At 52.5% G+C, this 17,666-nt stretch overlaps 3 protein-coding genes across 3 annotated transcripts; 1 reads left to right on the top strand and 2 right to left on the bottom strand.

The window, feature by feature from the left end:
- The first annotated feature begins 53 nt into the window (after positions 1 to 53).
- On the top strand, positions 54 to 2,770 carry STT3 (oligosaccharyl transferase stt3 subunit). Its single transcript, XM_024472150.1, has 5 exons — positions 54 to 218; positions 353 to 376; positions 447 to 1,121; positions 1,172 to 2,321; positions 2,372 to 2,770. The coding sequence occupies exons 1-5, from the start codon at positions 89 to 91 to the stop codon at positions 2,640 to 2,642; spliced, it is 2,250 nt and encodes a 749-aa protein (XP_024320136.1). The 5' UTR covers positions 54 to 88; the 3' UTR covers positions 2,643 to 2,770.
- Positions 2,771 to 5,519: 2,749 nt separating this feature from the next.
- On the bottom strand, positions 5,520 to 6,983 carry VC83_08601 (uncharacterized protein; the record flags this gene model as incomplete). The annotated part of the gene is made up of 2 exons (XM_024472149.1): positions 5,520 to 6,559; positions 6,611 to 6,983. 2 exons carry the CDS (start codon positions 6,981 to 6,983, stop codon positions 5,553 to 5,555), a joined length of 1,380 nt encoding a protein of 459 aa, XP_024320137.1. The 3' UTR covers positions 5,520 to 5,552.
- Positions 6,984 to 7,446: 463 nt separating this feature from the next.
- On the bottom strand, positions 7,447 to 8,324 carry VC83_08600 (uncharacterized protein; the record flags this gene model as incomplete). The annotated part of the gene is made up of 2 exons (XM_024472148.1): positions 7,447 to 7,588; positions 7,624 to 8,324. 2 exons carry the CDS (start codon positions 8,322 to 8,324, stop codon positions 7,447 to 7,449), a joined length of 843 nt encoding a protein of 280 aa, XP_024320138.1.
- Between the last annotated feature and the right edge of the window lie 9,342 nt (positions 8,325 to 17,666).

Below are 17,666 nucleotides of genomic sequence, written 5' to 3'. Positions count from 1 at the left end.
TCAGGACGCGAGCTCAAGACACCTAAGCATTCCCCTGCTGGCTAGGATCGTGAAGCAGTCGTCCACTCTTTCATTCACGACCACCATCATGACGGTCACGACAGAAAATTCCTACCTGACGGGTGCAAAGGGGAGGAATACAAGGGGGCTTCTTCGACTGGTCATTCTTTGTACAATTGCGGCAGCAGCTGTTTCCAGTCGGCTGTTCTCTGTTATAAGTATGTATATGCGCAGCTCTGGATATGCATGTCTTGGCTAGAGAAATCTACGTCTTGCGATTGCTACAACAGAGAATTTACTATGATATTGTGTCTGCTTCAGTGAAACTCTTGCTAACTTTCTTCTCTCTTAGGATTCGAAAGCATAATTCACGAATGTGCGTTGTCTCCCAATTCTAACAGCTTACGACGCCATAGATCTGAGGGACGAACGCTGACATAAAATAGTCGATCCTTGGTTTAACTTCAGAGCAACGAAGTACCTGGTTGCTAATGGATTCTACGACTTTTGGGATTGGTTTGATGACCGGACGTGGCATCCACTTGGCAGAGTCACTGGAGGGACGTTGTATCCCGGCCTCATGGTGACCAGTGGAGCTATCTACCACACACTAAAGGCATTGACACTTCCAGTCGACATCCGAAACATCTGTGTCCTTCTCGCACCGGGATTCTCAGGCCTGACGGCATTTGCGACTTACCTCTTCACAAATGAGATGTCCTCGACCCCCTCCGCGGGACTTCTCGCCTCCATCTTCATGGGCATTGCCCCTGGCTATATTTCTCGTTCAGTTGCAGGCAGCTACGACAATGAGGCTATCGCCATTTTCCTTCTCGTATTTACGTTCTACTTGTGGATCAAAGCTATCAAGCTCGGATCAGCCTTCTGGGGCGCCCTTTGCGCCTTGTTCTACGGCTACATGGTCTCTGCGTGGGGAGGATACGTCTTCATCACGAATTTGATTCCTCTCCATGTATTTGTTCTTGTCTGCATGGGACGATTCAGCTCAAGAGTTTACGTGAGCTACTGCACATGGTACGCTCTGGGCACGTTGGCAAGCATGCAAATCCCCTTTGTTGGATTCTTGCCAATTCGCAGCAGCGAGCACATGTCCGCACTTGGTATGGTCCAAGCCATTCCATGAAGTAATGACTCTTTGCTGACCTTTCAGGTGTCTTTGGTCTCCTCCAGCTTATTGGATTTGTTGAGTTCGTCCGAGCCGGCGTTCCCAGCAAGCAGTTCCAGACCCTACTGAGAGGATTTGTGGTTTTGGTGTTTTCCGTCGCCCTCGGAGGCCTAGTATTGTTGACCGTTTCTGGCGTAATTGCTCCCTGGACCGGGCGTTTCTACTCTCTGTGGGATACTGGCTACGCCAAGATCCATATCCCAATCATTGCATCCGTTTCCGAGCACCAGCCGACCGCATGGCCTGCGTTCTTCTTCGACTTGAACCTTCTCATTTGGCTGTTCCCGGCAGGTGTCTACTTGTGCTTCCTGAAGCTGACTGATGAGCAAGTGTTTGTTGTCGTCTACTCCATCCTGGCAAGCTACTTCTCTGGAGTCATGGTCAGACTGATGCTCACATTGACCCCTATTGTCTGTGTGACCGCAGCTATGGTCCTGTCCACCATTCTGGAGACTTACCTGTCAATGAAGTCCCCCAAGTCGGATGCCGAGTTTGTCGCGACTGAGGCAGCGGCCACCAAGAATGCCCCAGCCAAGGGTGGGCTGCGTAGCATGAGGAACCCCCTTGTGGGTATTTATACCGTGGTGTCGAAGTCAACCGTGGTGGGCGCTATGACGCTGTACCTTTTGGTCTTCGTCCTCCACTGCACATGGGTCACATCCAATGCCTACTCTTCTCCATCCGTTGTTCTCGCCAGCAAATTGCCAGATGGAAGCCAGCATATCATTGATGATTACCGTGAGGCATACCAGTGGCTGCGCCAGAACACCAAGGAGGATGCGAAGATCATGTCATGGTGGGATTACGGCTACCAAATTGGTGGCATGGCCGACAGACCAACTCTTGTCGACAACAACACCTGGAACAACACTCACATTGCTACCGTCGGTAAGGCCATGAGCTCTAGCGAAGAGGTCAGCTACCCAATCATGAGGCAACACGAGGTGGATTACGTTCTTGTTGTCTTCGGTGGTCTCCTGGGCTACTCCGGAGATGACATCAACAAGTTCCTGTGGATGGTCAGGATTGCCGAGGGCATCTGGCCTGAGGAGGTCAAGGAGCGTGACTTCTTCACCCCAAGAGGCGAGTACAAGATTGACCACGAGGCCACCGACACCATGAAGAACAGCTTGATGTAAAGTACTCACACTACCATAAGCCATCCCCTCCCCTAACAATCAACAGGTACAAGATGTCTTACTACAACTACAACGGCCTCTTCCCACCTGGTCAAGCCCAGGACCGCGTTCGTGGCGCCAGGCTCCCAGATGTCGGACCAGTCCTGAACTCGATCGAGGAGGCATACACCAGTGAGAACTGGATCATTAGGATCTACAAGGTCAAGGACCTTGACAATGTCGGCCGAGAGCATGGAGCAGCTGCGTCATTTGAGCGGGGGAACAAGAAGAAGAAGGCCGCGAAGAAGAGAGGGCCGAAGGTTCTAAGGGTAGAGTAGAATAGAATAGAACCAAGGAAGCGGCTGGTGTTTTGTGGCTATAAAATGTACATTAATGTACATTAAGGTCTGTAATGTTAACGGGCTATTAACTTGAAATGACTTTGTTGTAATTTATTAGTGACGGAATATATAAAAAATTATCCTTACGCTCAGCAGGGCCGCATCGCCCATCATGGAGATCTCGATCTCTTGCGCACACATAGAGCACTTGATCGTCGGCAGGAAGCCTGACATCCTGCTGGTGTCCGCATCTGCGAGGTGGAAATCCGCGAGGTGGATTTCCCTGGACGAGGGCTATCTATGCCTTTAATCAATTACACCACACTATATAGCGATTTTACACAATAGGTTCTATGACTATATATGTGCTCCTAAGGCATGCGAAACTTTTAAAATCATTCCCAAGTCGATAGCTCTTTAGGTACAGAAGTTATTCAATGTTGAAGTTGTAGGGGTTGGATTTTAGTAGGGTGAGGGTACATAGGTACATAGGGCCGAAAAAGCGAAAATGCAATTAATTACACCTAGTACATAGGCTACACCCTCTACATGTATACCACACTATATAGCGACTTTACACAATATGTTATATGACAATATATGTGCTCCTAAGGCATGCGAAACTCATAAAATCAATCCTAAGTCGATAGCTCTGTAGGTACAGAAGTTATTCAATGTTGAAGTTGTAGGGGTTGGATTTTAGTAGGATGAGGGTACATAGGTACATAGGGCCGAAAATGCGAAAATGCAATTACACCTATATTGTAAGTACATGTCATTTAATCAATCGTACTGCACTATACAGTGATTTGACACAATAGATTATATGACTATATTTGTGCTTCTCAGGCATGCGAAACTTATAAAATTACTCCTAAGTCAATAGCTCTTTTGGTACAGAAGTTATTTAATGTTGAAGTTCTAGGGGTTGGATTTTAGTAGGGTAAGGGTACATAGGGCCAAAAATGCGAAAATGCGACACCACCAACACCGCCCACACCGCCCACACTAACACTGCCCACACCGCCCACACCAACACCGCCCCATGCTGCCCACACCATGGCTGGAGCGCATAAAGTAGTACCAACGCTATAATCGACCTACCCGGCAAAAATTGAAAAAAAGTCGAAAATTCAAAACTGGCTGCGATGGTGGCCGCCTACCTAGTAAAGGTCTCAAAAGTCGAAAATTCAAAGGCCAGCTTCCTAGTAAATGTGTCAAAAGTCAAAAATTCCAAACTCAATTATTTATTATAAATTCCGACTATAATGGGTTGGTCGACATTGTATATAGGGGCTGTTTTACAAGCAGAAGAAAATGGCTTTTTCGGAATTTTGATACAACTTCAAATGAGAGAGATATTCCAGATTTGTTAGGCAGGAAGCCATGGTATGAGATGTGGCCTAGGTCTTGCAGCAACGGGCGAAACATAACGTCTAGTACTGTCATTGAGAGAGATTTACAAGAGGAATCGAATGGCCTCTTACGAGTTTTGATACGAGGGAGGGAGCTAGAGTTTTCAGGCCAAGTAAGAAGCGGGATGTGATGGATAGGGTGGGAGGTACAGGTCACAGGCCAAGGAAGGAGCAGGAGGTGATGGAATAGGGAGGTAGAAGTGCCCAAGCCAAAAGGCGAAGCTGCCATGAAAGGAGCCCATGGCAGGTGTTCTGGTTAGTGGAGGTGGAGGTCAAGGAATAACGAGGGAGGTAGAGGTCACGGAATAAGGAAGGAGTTATAGCAGGATTAGAGTGATAGAAATAAGAGGGGAAAGGATAAGCTGATTCCAAGCCATAACCCAAACCCATCCAGGCAAAGTGTCATACTGACATTCATTGCACTCAGTTTGCTATCAAACTCAAGAGCAAACTTAGAAATCTGATCCTCAAACCTACAAGTCGCTATATATATCTTGGCTTATCACACCAACAAGAGGAGCCTTACGTTTATTGTAGAGCGAGCACTTATGTGAGCTGCGGTGTCATACTGACATTCGTTGCACTCAGTTTGCTATCAAACTCAAGAGCAAACTTAGAAATCTCCTCCTCAAACCTACAAGTCACCATACATATCTTGGCTTATCACACCAACAACAGAAGCAATACTACTCAACGATTGCTGCAAACTCTTCTACTACATCTGTTTATGCTACATACATCACGGCATATCATTTGGACACTCATTGAACAAGTTATTAAGAAAATCTCCTCCTTAAGGGGGTGGGCCAATACTACCACATGGCATATCTCTACCAACTAGAGGCCTAGGAACATGAACGATAGCTCTAGAAGCTTCTACAACCCTCTATGATTCATTACACGTCATCGCTCCTTAGTTACCCACAAGATTGGTTAAGTTATGACATAATTTATCTATAGGTACTCTGACCTTGGACCTCCTTTTCACTTCCTATAGGCTAGGAACCCAAGAGATGGTTCTATGGGATTCTCTTACGTTCACTACATGATTAGCAAGCTAGTTGTGGGTCGCACTTGATTTCTAATACATTTACCAAGCCTGGTTAGTCATGGAAAGTCATGGAAAATGAGAGAACTACACTCCTTTGGCATAAATAGGATTGCCCTTTCCTTAAGAAAGGGCAAGCAGACAATACAGTAAATCGACTATCACATACTTCCACGTCTTTTCCAAGCTTCCAAGCATTCATCTTGTTACTCCTTGTTTCTGAAAAGTCAGTGAGGTGTTAACCTCTGACTTACCCCTGAGTTCTCAGACTCAACATTTGTTGCAACTTGTCTAAACCACTTCACCACATCATACACCTGATTGCTGCGTTGTGGAATAGTCTAAGCTACAACCCTTTGGCTCTGTTTCCTAAGACAGTGTGTTGTCTTAGTAAATTCATCCCTTCCTTGGGTGGCTAGATTCTCATATCTGGTGCACCCACCATTACATGCGGTTGAACCGGCACCCCGCACAGGCGCCGTAGAAATATCTGTCAACCACAACACACTCAGTGAACGGCCCATTTTTAGCTTCGCAACGCTCGCAGCAAACTTTAGATAGGGTACCGACCACCTGGGCGAATACCGCCTCTCGGTTATGCTCATCACGCAGGTTGATACTTTTCTGCTGCGACCGGACCCGTAGCTCCCGCATGCGAGGCATGGCCAAGAGTCTGGCCTGGCTATCTGTTCTTGCGGTTACACCCTCCAGCAGCACAATCCCAGCTTGACCATTGACGGAGAGCGGGTGTATGACATCTAGTTCGCGTGCCTGATATGCACCCTCTGAAGGCTCAAGCACCATGGCGGGTGGGCGGGAGTTGCCCGGATTGCGTTTTCTCTTCCGGCCTTGGGTATGACGTGTCGCATCATGTAGCACACTGGAATCCGAGTCAGATTGGTACATTTCACTCTCGCCATTGCCAGCATCAGAGGTCTCAGCAGATTGGTGTCGATGCTTGTGTTTAGGTTTTTTTTTCTGCGCTTGTGTACTCGATTGGTGCAGCTTCTTGCCAGCCACGCCTTCGCTGTTGCGGGTGACATGGGTCGACTGATATTGCACCTGAGGTTTTGAGACACTGCCTTGGCTATGGTATAGCATATTATTGCTGCTGCTGTTGTGGTTCTGTCTCTTACGGTGACGGCAGGTAGTTATTTTGTCGCTTTCGCTATCCGGGTTGGTATTTTCGTATGGGTGAGCAGCTCGGTCATGACGCACCACTCTCTCGTTGTCCAGAACCTCTTGCCCTCCCCGAGGAGAAAACCGATCCTTGTCTGAGGCGCCTTCGTTATTTTCAGGCTCATTCATTTGCCTTTTGGAGTTGGTTCGGTCGCCACGCTGCACGATATTCCCACGGTACACCTTCTTTCCCTGTCTCTGGCGGGTAGGTTTGTCTGTAGGGCTGCTCACTCCACTGGTATTGATAGAAGCACCATCGTCAACACCCAGATCTTGACTGATATCTCAGGTGGGCGTGCCGTCAAATTCTTTTACTGGGCTACTAAGTATGCTGGTAGGCATGACGCCGGAGGGGCCCAAAGTTTGTGTTCCTGGAGGAACCCAATGCGATGCAGCGTTAAGAATGGTCAACACTGTCATATTCGAATTGTTTATATCCGTGGCCTCTTTAGGATCTCTAGTGGCAGTGCTTTCACGAGCTGGCACTGTCTCTGCTGATTTGGCTGGGGCTTCTGTTGGTGCTTGTGTATGGTTGAGAGCTGGGAGCTTGGGGTTGTTGACATCGTCAACCACCTTCGGGGCTTGCGTGTGCTTGAGCAGAGGGAGCTCTGGTTCGCTGAATTCAGCATCCAGTGACTCCTCAAGACCTAATCCTCCTTGATCAGAACCATCATCATCCTCAATAGCAGGCGGCATAGCATAGTGGGAGTTGAGTGTGTTGGGTTGCTGTGGGGTTTATTGTAAACAAAGAGGATGTTAAGCAGCTGGCGGGTTACTCAACGCACCCACAGTCATGTGATTACACAATAACAAAGGCCTAAGCACCGAGTCCTTGGGCCAAGGCAGAATATTGGTTCTGGTGAGGTATATATCACATATTCATATTTGGAATAAGTTTTTTTTGGGAATTAAGATGACACAAGGAATTAGAAAATACCAAGGACGTCAAGGGTAGGTGGGGTTGCTGGGGTGGTTTGTAACGCGATGCGTGGTCATGTGTTCAGGCTTAATTATTATTTTACAGCGTATACAAAGTATAAAATGTCATTCCTATAAGTTATTCCCTATTGCTTTCAAGCCCCCCGGGTTCATGATAGATGGGTCTGGGGTTTCTATCTTCCACATAGACCACCCTGCCCATTGTGCCAGCTCATATGTCTTATATTAGGGGCAGTTCAAAGTCCTCAATGTACCCCATCAGTTCCTCGCGACTGAAGTCGACCTCCTCCGGACAAGGCTGTGGATAACCTGGCCGGCAGTCTTCCCGAGCCCAGAACATGTTTCCGGGCTCGCCCATGAAGCTAATCCAATGACGAAGCCCCCCGGCCTTGGTCACAGAACAGAGTGTGCCATTAGAGTTGGGGTATGGAAACACTGGTATTCGAAAAACAAGTGTTGGAAAAGGTTTTCGTATGACCGCAGGTCCACACCGCTCTCCTGGACAAAAGTCTTTGACTTCCTATACATGACGCGGAAGGCAATCTTATCGAAATGCTTTCGAAAAAAAACTTGCGGCGGGTCTGAATAGGTTATGTCGTCGCCCCAGAAGTGGCGGAACATAAGGTCAGGCGTGTGCAAGGCGGTCTTGTTGCCTATGACAATGGATACACCGCAAGTAATCCCTTCCTGGACACCAGCCCAGCTAAACTTGAGCGAAGTGTCATCATCTATGCTGTCAGGACTCAGGAGCTCTGACTTTAGCGTCTTCCGAACATCGTATCGGAACTGGCGAAAGCACACATGGCACATGAGCTGCAGGATGAGCAGGACCTTCACATCATCTGCAGCAAACACCCTCAGCAAACCTGAAAACAGTTCGAGGGCATCGCCTGTGCTCTGGATAGGGGCATGGGATCCTCGGAACATGCGTGCGTACTTCAGGTCGAGCGAAGGAACCCTGTCTGCGTACTCATCCTTGAACCGGAATGCCTCCCATTGGATGCGGTCCATAAACCAGGCATAGCCATACTTCTTGATAGTCACTTCCATCCCAAGTCCCATTTCAACTGCAGCTCTGCCCTCGCCCCTCCATAGCATTGGCTGGCTTGGTAGAACTCAACACTATACTCCTTAGTTTACCATGAATATTATTATAATTGGCTCTTATTCTCAAAGGCCCATATTACTGAAACCTACTATAAAAATATACTCCACAAGCAATCTAAAATATTCTAAAGAGGAAACTTCAAGCGAACAGAGATGATGCTACAGTATATTCCAGACTGAAGCCCAAGGCAGCCAAATACCTGTGATAGGACAAAGGAACCAAGACTGGTTTGATTTTATTCAATCACGACGAGCCTTTATACATTACCAAGGGTACAGCGATTCAACCCCAGCACCGAGGGCAACACTGCCAAGTTCGTTACCAAAGTCAGGCTAATACATCAACATTTGACTTAATTGACCCAGAGTTAGAAGATTTAGAGGGGCTACCCCCAAGCCAAGATGGGTGTGATTACACCCTACCTTCCCTTGCAAGGCCATAGAATGACAGTTGCCTCGGGGGGAAGTAGTTGAAACAATTGAGTTGAGCCAAGTCCGTAATAAGTCTCGGTCTGGTCGGGAAATTCAGGGGTCATGGCGTAATATAGATTATAGCAATAATTATAGTAATTGCCATCTACTACAAATTGCACATGAAAAATAAGTCATTATACGTATTATCTACACGTGATTGTTAACCAACCCTAGTCCCGTGACCAGTTTCTTGGCAGACTGATGGGGTAGGTCCCCCGTGACACTACTTCTGGGGGTCACCGCCTGGAGGCGGTTGGGGAAAGCGAACTGGGACGCAAAAGTGATATTACCTAGTTTTCAGCTCTTTGGCTATAGGGTTGGAGTTAGAAATCTTGCCCCATGGGGTGAAAATAAGACCAAAATATTTTGGTCATGATTTTTGTGGGCAAAGGTTTCACCCCATGGAAATTTATAAATCTCTATAAATTTATCAGCTCCTATAAACTTTATAAACTATAATATATCTATAGCCTCTTAATAAGCGAAATTAGGCCTATAAACATTGTAAATAAATGCTAAGCTTAATATATTATATCATATTAATATTAATATGATAACGTACATGTATAGCGAAAGCGCCAAACAAGCGAAAGCGCCAAAATTATCTACCCTCACGACAAACATTGCGATAAATCTACCACAACATTAGAAATCAATTGAAACTACTCGGAGTCCTCTTCCTCAGAGGTGTCTATTACAATCTGACACGTGCGCGCATTGTGCCCAGTCTCACCACACTTGCCACAGCGACGGGCACGGGTTTCTTCCCTTGGCTTCCGACCACGGCTTGCCCTTATTTCCTGCTCTACCTGCTGCACAACATCCCTCTCATCCTGTAGCTCTTGCGCCCCTTGTTGACTAAGTGATCCTCCTTGCTGTAGTCGTGTTTTCCTAGCTCTCCGGCGCTTGCTTAGTACTTCATTTGCCTGTCGTAGGTTTTGGTTCTCTCCCTTTAGCAGTGCTAATTGATGCATTATTTGCGATGCACCCTTTGTAAACTGGTCAACAGCTGCATAGATTGAGGTTGGAGAGCTATTTTGATGGCGTGAAATCCGAGTTTTAATAAATGTAGACTGTGACATAGCTTCAATTGGGTTGTTTGGTGTCTGAGAAACCCAAGGTTGAGCAGTACCTGGGCTGGAGCTTGGAGGCGTTGGTGTCCTTAACTTAAGATCAAGTGTAGATATCACTCTCTCAGGGTCAAATGGAAGAAGCCCTGCCCCTCGGAACCCGCCTCGAATGTTACTTTCCGTCATTGTAGTGTTAAATGCAGTGTGGAAGGCAGGAAAGAAGTCATCCTTTGTAATATGAGAAATATGAGCCTGCATCATATCTTCAATTTGCCGACCATAGGCCTGCTTTAACGGGCCGAAACAGCCAACATCAAGTGGCTGGAGTAGATGAGAAGAGTGAGCAGGCATACAAAGCGTAATAATGTTGTGTTCCTTGCAGTACTCCTCAAACTCATCTGAGTGGTGGCTCTCATGACCATCAAGGACTAACAAGCGATAACCACCAACACTCCGGGCCTTTGTATGCTTCTCAAAGTGCTGAATCCAATCCATGCCTCTCTCGTTTGTAGTCCAGCCATTTTCAGTAACAGAAATCACCCAATCGCTTGAAAATCCACTATTCTCATACCAAGATGTAAGGTGGTTTTTGCCTGCAACAATGATAAATGGTGGTACTGCCCAACCTTGAGAACTAACGCCTTGGATTACTGTAACCCATTCCCGATTACCAGGCTGTACCTTCTTTGCTTTTGCCTGCCCGTCTGAGCTTGTTACAACCATAGCAGTTGAGATAACGCCCATCATAAACCCAGTCTCATCAAAGTTGTAGATATCTGCTTCATCGATACCATATTTCGCAATTGTGTTACGCACAAGCTCAAACCAGCCATTAATAACTTCTGGATCTTTGCACTTAGCCCTCTGGTAGTCATATTTGCGCTGAAAGCGTGTCTGGAGCTCTACACGCCGCTTAACAAAGTTTGAAGCCCAACGCGACCCAACGCGTGACGCGTCGCGTGTTGCAAGTAGTCGACTTGCCATATCTTCAACAACAGACAGCCGAGGAGGAAACCCTTCGGCAGCTAGGTCGAGTATATACTGAACAAGGACGGACTCCTCTAGGTTAGTTAATTTCCGTGAGTTGGCTTGGATATCGCGTCGTGAAGGTACACCTTCTAGACGACGACCTAGCTTGCGGTGGTCCACAGAATAGATCCTAGCAGCAACTCGAAGGCGTAACTTTGGGTCACTTTGCATAGCCTGGATAGCTAGCACTAATTGGCTTTCATCGTTTTTATGGGGCATGTTTTGTTGTTGAGGAATTTAACATTTAGTTGGGGGGTTTGGTCACCGCATCATTTTGGCGCTTTCGCTTGTTTGGCGCTTTCGCTACCCCTAGAAGCGGCCGTATCTGTAGTGCAAATTGGGAATCCCCACGCGAGCGACCCCTGTCGCTCGCGCGCGCACGGGCCATTGTGGAGCGATTATTGTGCAGCAAATTGGGAGACCCCCGGGACGGCGCAGGCGCATCAAGCACGCATACAGAGCATGCAACGAAGGGCGAATAGCGCACACACACCGCTCGCGCAAGGGAAGGATGGCGGCCAGCTTCTCCTACCTCGCAACTCACGGGGTGCTGCTCTGCCGCGACTGCGGGACCTGCCTCATGCCCGCGCGCGCCAGCCAGGAGTGGCACCTGAGGCACCCACCCCACGACCTCAAGGGGCCGGAGCTGCGCACCCTGCTCGACCTCTTCGCGACGCATGAGCTGCGGCCCCCGGGACAGGTCGCCCTGCCAGACCAGCCCTGCATCGCCATCGAGGGACTGCGCCGCCATCCGGCATTCTCCTGCATCCTCTGCGACGACGGCCGGCCGACCCTGACCCGGTCCGGGCCGGCCATCAGGGCGCACGTGTCCCGGGAGCACGGGCAGAAGCCGTCGCAGCAGAGTGAGGGTGGCGCGTGGCAGAGATGCACGGTGCAGACCTTCTTCGCAAAGACCGAGCATGTCCGGTACTTTGTGGTTACAGACGACGACAGGGCGGAAGGGGACGCAGCTACTGCCGCCATCGCCCTCGAGCCGCAGGAGCAGGCCTTCTTCGACCTGGCCGACGCGGACGCGACCATGGTAGCGGACGACATCAAGACGGAGGGCAACAAGGTGCACGGCTTCGACAGCCACCCCTCGGCTGCGGTCCCGTGGCTGAGGCGGACTGGCATCGAGAACCACGTGCGGGGCCTAGAGAAGGACGAGATGCACGCCTCCTTTGCGCTGCCGAAGAGCGCAGATGAGGGAGAGCCCGAGCTGTTCCTGATGCTCGAGGTCATGGACGAGATCCTCGCTGAGGTGCACGGCTGGTGCTTCGACGGGCCGGACTGCATGCTGACGTGGCCGAGGCAGCTCGCGCTGAGCCGCTTCCATGGCGCCCCTACCTCATCGGCACCAGCCAGTTGCAGGGCAGGCAGGGTGCGCGGCTTCGACCCCAAGAAGGAGCCATCCACACTGCGCACAAACTTTGGGTACTGGAAGCAGTTCATGGCGTACTGCTACCGCGTCGCCTACTGCGGCAGCCACTTCACGCCACCTCTGAGCGCGGACCAGGGCAGGCGCCCCGAGGACCGGATCCGGCTGACGGACGAGCAGACGACAGCTTGGGAGGCCGCCCTGGAGTGCGCTGCCGACGGAGACCGCTTAGCGCTGAACGACGCCCTCCGATCCCTCTGCATGGCCCTCGTCTGCCACGAGTTCGGCGGCGACCGCTTCAGCTCGCCGCTCCTCAGCTTCTGCGCGATGCTGAGCGTCAAGCCACGCACCAAGTCGTGGAAGGAGCCGGGCAACTTCAACAGCTGCCTGTCCGGCCTGATCTGGGCTGTGCAGCTGCTCATCTTCAGCACGGCCGCATACCTCGAGAGGTCGGGCGCCGGCAGCACGCTCGAGCACATCAACAGCATCTGCGAGCAGTACCTGCGGCCGGACACGGAGACGCCCATGGGCGAGATACTGGGCTGGCGCCTGCTGCTGTTCGCGGTGTCGAAGGACGGAGTGGGCTCGCACCAGGCGCACTGGGACGAGGACGAGCAGATCCTCACCTACAGGGACGTCGACCTGAACATGGACGAGGTGCAGCAGCTGCTGCTGTCGGAGTTCAGGCAGGCGCAGCATCTGCTGCACGGCGAGCTCATGTTTGGCGCAGCGGGCCTGCCACGGATGCGCGCGTGGGCACTCAAGGACAACCTCGACGCCGACAACTTTAGCTGGCACTTTGGCGAGCACCGGGAGAACGCGGCACTGCTGAAGCCGCTCGCGGGCTCACTGCGCAATGTCATACGGGAGTCGCAGTCACTCCGAGCGTCATTCCTCGACACCACTGCTGCACCTACTGCTGAGGATGGAGAGGATGGAGAGGCTGATGCAGGGGTCACGAGGGTCATGTGGCGACAGAAGGCCATCGACCAGTACGAGGCCGTCGCTGACGAGTTCCTCAAGCGGCTCCTCGTCCTCATCCACATGGCCTCGGGCCAGCTGCTGCGCGAGAGCGAGCTGTTCTCCCTCACCTGGCGCAACACGCAGCGGAGGCGTAGCGTCTACCTCAAGCACGGGCTCGTGATGCTGCACACCACCTACCACAAGGGCCAGCAGCAGACGGGCAGGTTCAAGGACAACATCCGCTTCCTGCCAGCCGCCATCGGAGACCTCCTGCTGGACTACCTCGTCTACGTCGTGCCGCTCCGCCAGGCCTTCCTGCGCCAGTCCTCCCCACGCGCAATCATGTCCGCGTACCTGTGGTGGAAGGACGGGGCCGTGTGGGCCGACAACCGGCTGACGCGGTGCATGGAGCAGGCGTGCGTGCGGGCCAAGGTGCCACGGCTGCACATCGCCAACTGGCGCCAGATGACGGTCAACATTGTGAAGACCAAGTTTGCGGGCGACCTTGCGTGCTTCGAGGGCATCGGGGCCGACGACGACGATGAGGATGCAGAGGAGATGGAGGATGACATCCGGACCATGACGAGGCAGCGGAACCACAGCACGCGGGTGGTGAACCGCAGCTACGCGAACCAGCTGAACGCGAACTTTGGGAATGTGTGGGATGGCCTCATCCGTCGGAACCTGCGCGCGTCATCCCTGTGGAGGGGGCTGTGGGATCTCGACACGGTGCTCGGGGATGCGGTCGCAGCAGCAGGGAAGAGGAAGCGCGAGGCGGCAGAGGTGGCAGGGTCCGACAGGCCGCGGATGCTGAAGAGGATTGCCGTGGGCGTGCACCGGCCGCGGAAGAGGTGGTCTGCTGCAGCCCTGCTGAAGTGCGCGAGGGGGCTCTACCACGACGACAAGCTGCAGTGGAAGTCGGCCGCACAGGAGCGGGCGATGACGGTCGTCATGTCATGGACGGAGCAGGTCGTCGTCATCCTGGGCACCGGCGAGGGGAAGAGCCTGCTGTTCATGCTGCCCTGTGTCCTGCCTGATGCGGGCGTGACGATCCTCGTGCTGCCGCTCGTGTCCCTGCGTGGCGACCTGCTGCGGCGTGTGCAGGAGCTCGGGATAGACCACCTCGTGTGGGCCCCGGGCGAGGAGCGGGACGCACCGCTGGTGTTCGTCACGGTCGAGGCCGCGAGCACGTCTCAGTTCCGGGCGTATGCGCACAGGCTGGCCGCGACGCAGCAGCTCGGCCCGTCGTGATAGACGAGGCGCACCTCACAATCACGGCGTCCGAGTACCGTCACGCCATGGCCGACCTCGCCCTCATCCGCAGCGTGCGCACGCAGTTCGTCTACCTGACGGCCACCCTGCCGCCAATGCTACAGGCCGCGTTCGAGAGGCAGAACAACCTCGTGAAGCCAAAGGTCGTGCGGGCCTCAACGAACAGGCGGAACCTCTCGTACCTCGTGCAGCGGGCCACAGGGCAGGGGAGCCTGCTAGAAGAGGGCGCGCGGAGGGCCAGGGACGCGTGGCGGGCGAGCGGGCTGCTCGACCAGACCCGAGACAAGATCATACTCTACGTGCGGACACGGGAGGAGGCACAGGACCTGGGCAGCCTGCTCCGCTGCCCGGTCTACACCGCGATGGCCGGCACGGCAGAGGAGAAGCAGGAGCTGCTCAGGACGTGGCTCACAACACCCGAGCTGCCATACATTGTGGCGACGTCGGCCCTTAGCGCCGGCTTCGACTACCCAATGTCCGGCTCGTCATGCACCTGGACGAGCCACGCTCCCTCGTCGACTTTGCGCAGGAGTCCGGTCGGGCTGGGCGCGATGGGAGGGAGGCATACTCAGCCGTGCTCCTGCCGCACAAGTGGCAGTCGCAGGCGGGCAACGCCGGTATGGATGTCGAGACGAGGGCACTCTACCGCTACCTCGAAGGCCGGGAGTGCAGGCGCACGTGTCTGAGTGCGCACCTCGATGAGGCATCAGAGCTTCGGCAGTGCGATGGCACCAGGGATGATGTGGCGTGCGATGTCTGCAGCAGTGGCCCCAGCCCATCACACGTGCCCCGTGACGATGCCACAGAGGCAATGCCGCACACAGGGAGTGCAGCCATCCACGAGAAGCGGCGTTTGGCATACCTCGAGCTCAGCCGCTACAAGGAGGACCTCCTCACCGTGAAGGGGACGTGCCTGCTCTGTCGAGGGCTCGGGGAGCAGTGGGACCACCAGTTCACCAAGTGCCACCAGCGGTTCGACTTCTTCAGGGCGCGCGACCAGGCCAGAAGGAGGGGGCAGGGCCGCGGGCCATGGATCTCAGCTTTCGCGGCGTGCTACTGGTGCTACAACCCACAGTCGGTCTGTCAACGTGCAGACCCGGCCAGTGGCCTCGAGCAGTGCAGGTACGCAGACATCGTGATGCCGCTCTGCTACGGCGTGTTCCACAAGACTGGGGGCGAACAGTGGCTGCAGGAGAGGTTCGGTGAGCAGGCAGTGAGGGCAGGGGCAGCAGGGGCGTTCAATGACGTGGATGTGTTCCTGTCATGGTGTGGGCAGGTGGCCGAGTTTGCAGGTGGGAAGGGCATCTGGGGGGTAAAGATCGCAGCAGCAGCGCTGCTCGAGTTCGAGGCATATTAAACTAGCGAATGGGTGTTCGACTGGTAGCGCCATGTATTTATAATATAGACTGTAGCCATAGAGCCATATTAATTATGTCGTGAGTTGAGAAATATTATTCTCTGCAATTTAAATAAATTGGAACGGATTATAATAATCACACTCCTCGACGAGATATGAACTGCATTAAATTACTGACGATGACACATACCGCCAATACATATGATCTTATTACAGCAATATAAGCTGTATATTAAACGTCGAACTCGAGATGTAGGGTTGACATCTTTTTAAGGTTTTCGCCTAACCGCGTTTGGTTGTGACACTCCCGAACATTGATCGTTGCTATGTTTAGGGCATGGGCTGCCCCCTCCCCATCACCCCCAATTAATCGGAAGCGTTTATAGACCCCCATAGCTCGAATACCAGACTAGCCCTTGGGATATTTCGAGGCAATACTCTAGTTCTGATACTCGTACGATTATCTTATAATTACATACCCAGGTGAGACTGGCAAGGACGAATCCCAACATGCAACTCCCATGTCCACACCACTGCCATGGCCTCTCCCGACCAGGGTTAGAAGATGGGGCATTTTTTAACCGAGATCGCCATTTTCTTAGCGAGATGCCATCAAATCCATCCCCCTTTTCATGTAACTGCGTAGCCCTCGCCCAGACGAACGCAGCCATGCTCCTCCCGGCCTCGGATCTCGACGTTTTTTTTTTTCAACCCAATTTTGATGGGGTGGTCAGTCATGTGAGTTGCCACGCAGCTAGCGGGCGTGGCTCGTCTCAGTCTATATCAGAACTTCTACCGTCAAGTCCAAACTTAGTCCTTTACACATTTTTTCCTTCTCGCGCGGCAACCACCCGGCATTTCTTCACACTTTCTTCACGCCAGCACACAGCTCAGTCTCGAGTGGCAGAGGGGCACACCATCTTGTGTCATCTGTCTTTGGGGATCCTAGACTATACCATCTTATAGTGAGGTACCATCAAAACCTGAGCTCGCGCAACAACCACCCAACATTTCTTCACACTTTCTTCACGCCAGCACACAGCTCAGTCTCGAGTGGCAGAGGGGCACACCATCTTGTGTCATCTGTCTTTGGGGATCCTAGACTATACCATCTTATAGTGAGGTACCATCAAAACCTGAGCTCGCGCAACAACCACCCAACATTTTTCCACGCTTTCTTCACGCCAGCACACAGCTCAGTCTCGAGTGTCAAGAGGGGCACACCATCCTGTGTCATCTGCCTTTGGGGATCCTAGACTATACCATCTTATAGTGAGGTACCATCAAGACCTGAGCTCGCGACACCATGCCACCAGTACCCTCCATCCAGAAGCGCCACCAGCACCACACAGCCCACTCGCCATATGAGTGGAAGGAGAGGAGGGAGTTCTCCCATAACTGGAAGGCCAAGTTCCGCGGCAATGCCCGGGTCATCACCACAGACCTCGCCTGGACCAACCTCATCACGCCACCCAACCCCAAGGTCACCACCACACTGGAGCAGGGCCTCGAGCTCAGCAAGCACCTCACGCTGCTCCAGGGCATCCCCAAGGATGGTGGGAAGGATGGCCTCGACATCCAGCCCGTCACCGTCTTCAACTCTGCTGACAAGGACCCAGAGCAGCTCCTCGTCTACATGAGGGGGGGGCTGAGCCTCCCGGACAGGAACAAGGACCTCTGCCGCCTCATGGCTGGTGCCATTGAGCAGTACACGGAGCTCGCGCCACCCCCCAAGCCCAGCAGTGACAAGAGGCACGAGATGGAGCAGGCCAGGAAGGCTGAGCGCGAGG

Source organism: Pseudogymnoascus destructans, assembly GCF_001641265.1.
Source record: "Pseudogymnoascus destructans isolate 20631-21 unplaced genomic scaffold scaffold_29, whole genome shotgun sequence".
Lineage (NCBI taxonomy): Eukaryota > Fungi > Ascomycota > Leotiomycetes > Thelebolales > Thelebolaceae > Pseudogymnoascus > Pseudogymnoascus destructans.
This window is presented reverse-complemented; position numbering and strand designations above follow the sequence as displayed.

Bases quoted from the DNA above. Each gene is read 5' to 3' on its own strand.
- STT3 (XM_024472150.1), top strand. From the start codon at position 89: ATGACGGTCACGACAGAAAATTCCTACCTGACGGGTGCAAAGGGGAGG. The intron at 219-352 runs GTATGTATATGC...CTTCTCTCTTAG, and splicing joins TCGGCTGTTCTCTGTTATAA to GATTCGAAAGCATAATTCAC. The intron at 377-446 runs GTGCGTTGTCTC...GACATAAAATAG, and splicing joins CGAAAGCATAATTCACGAAT to TCGATCCTTGGTTTAACTTC.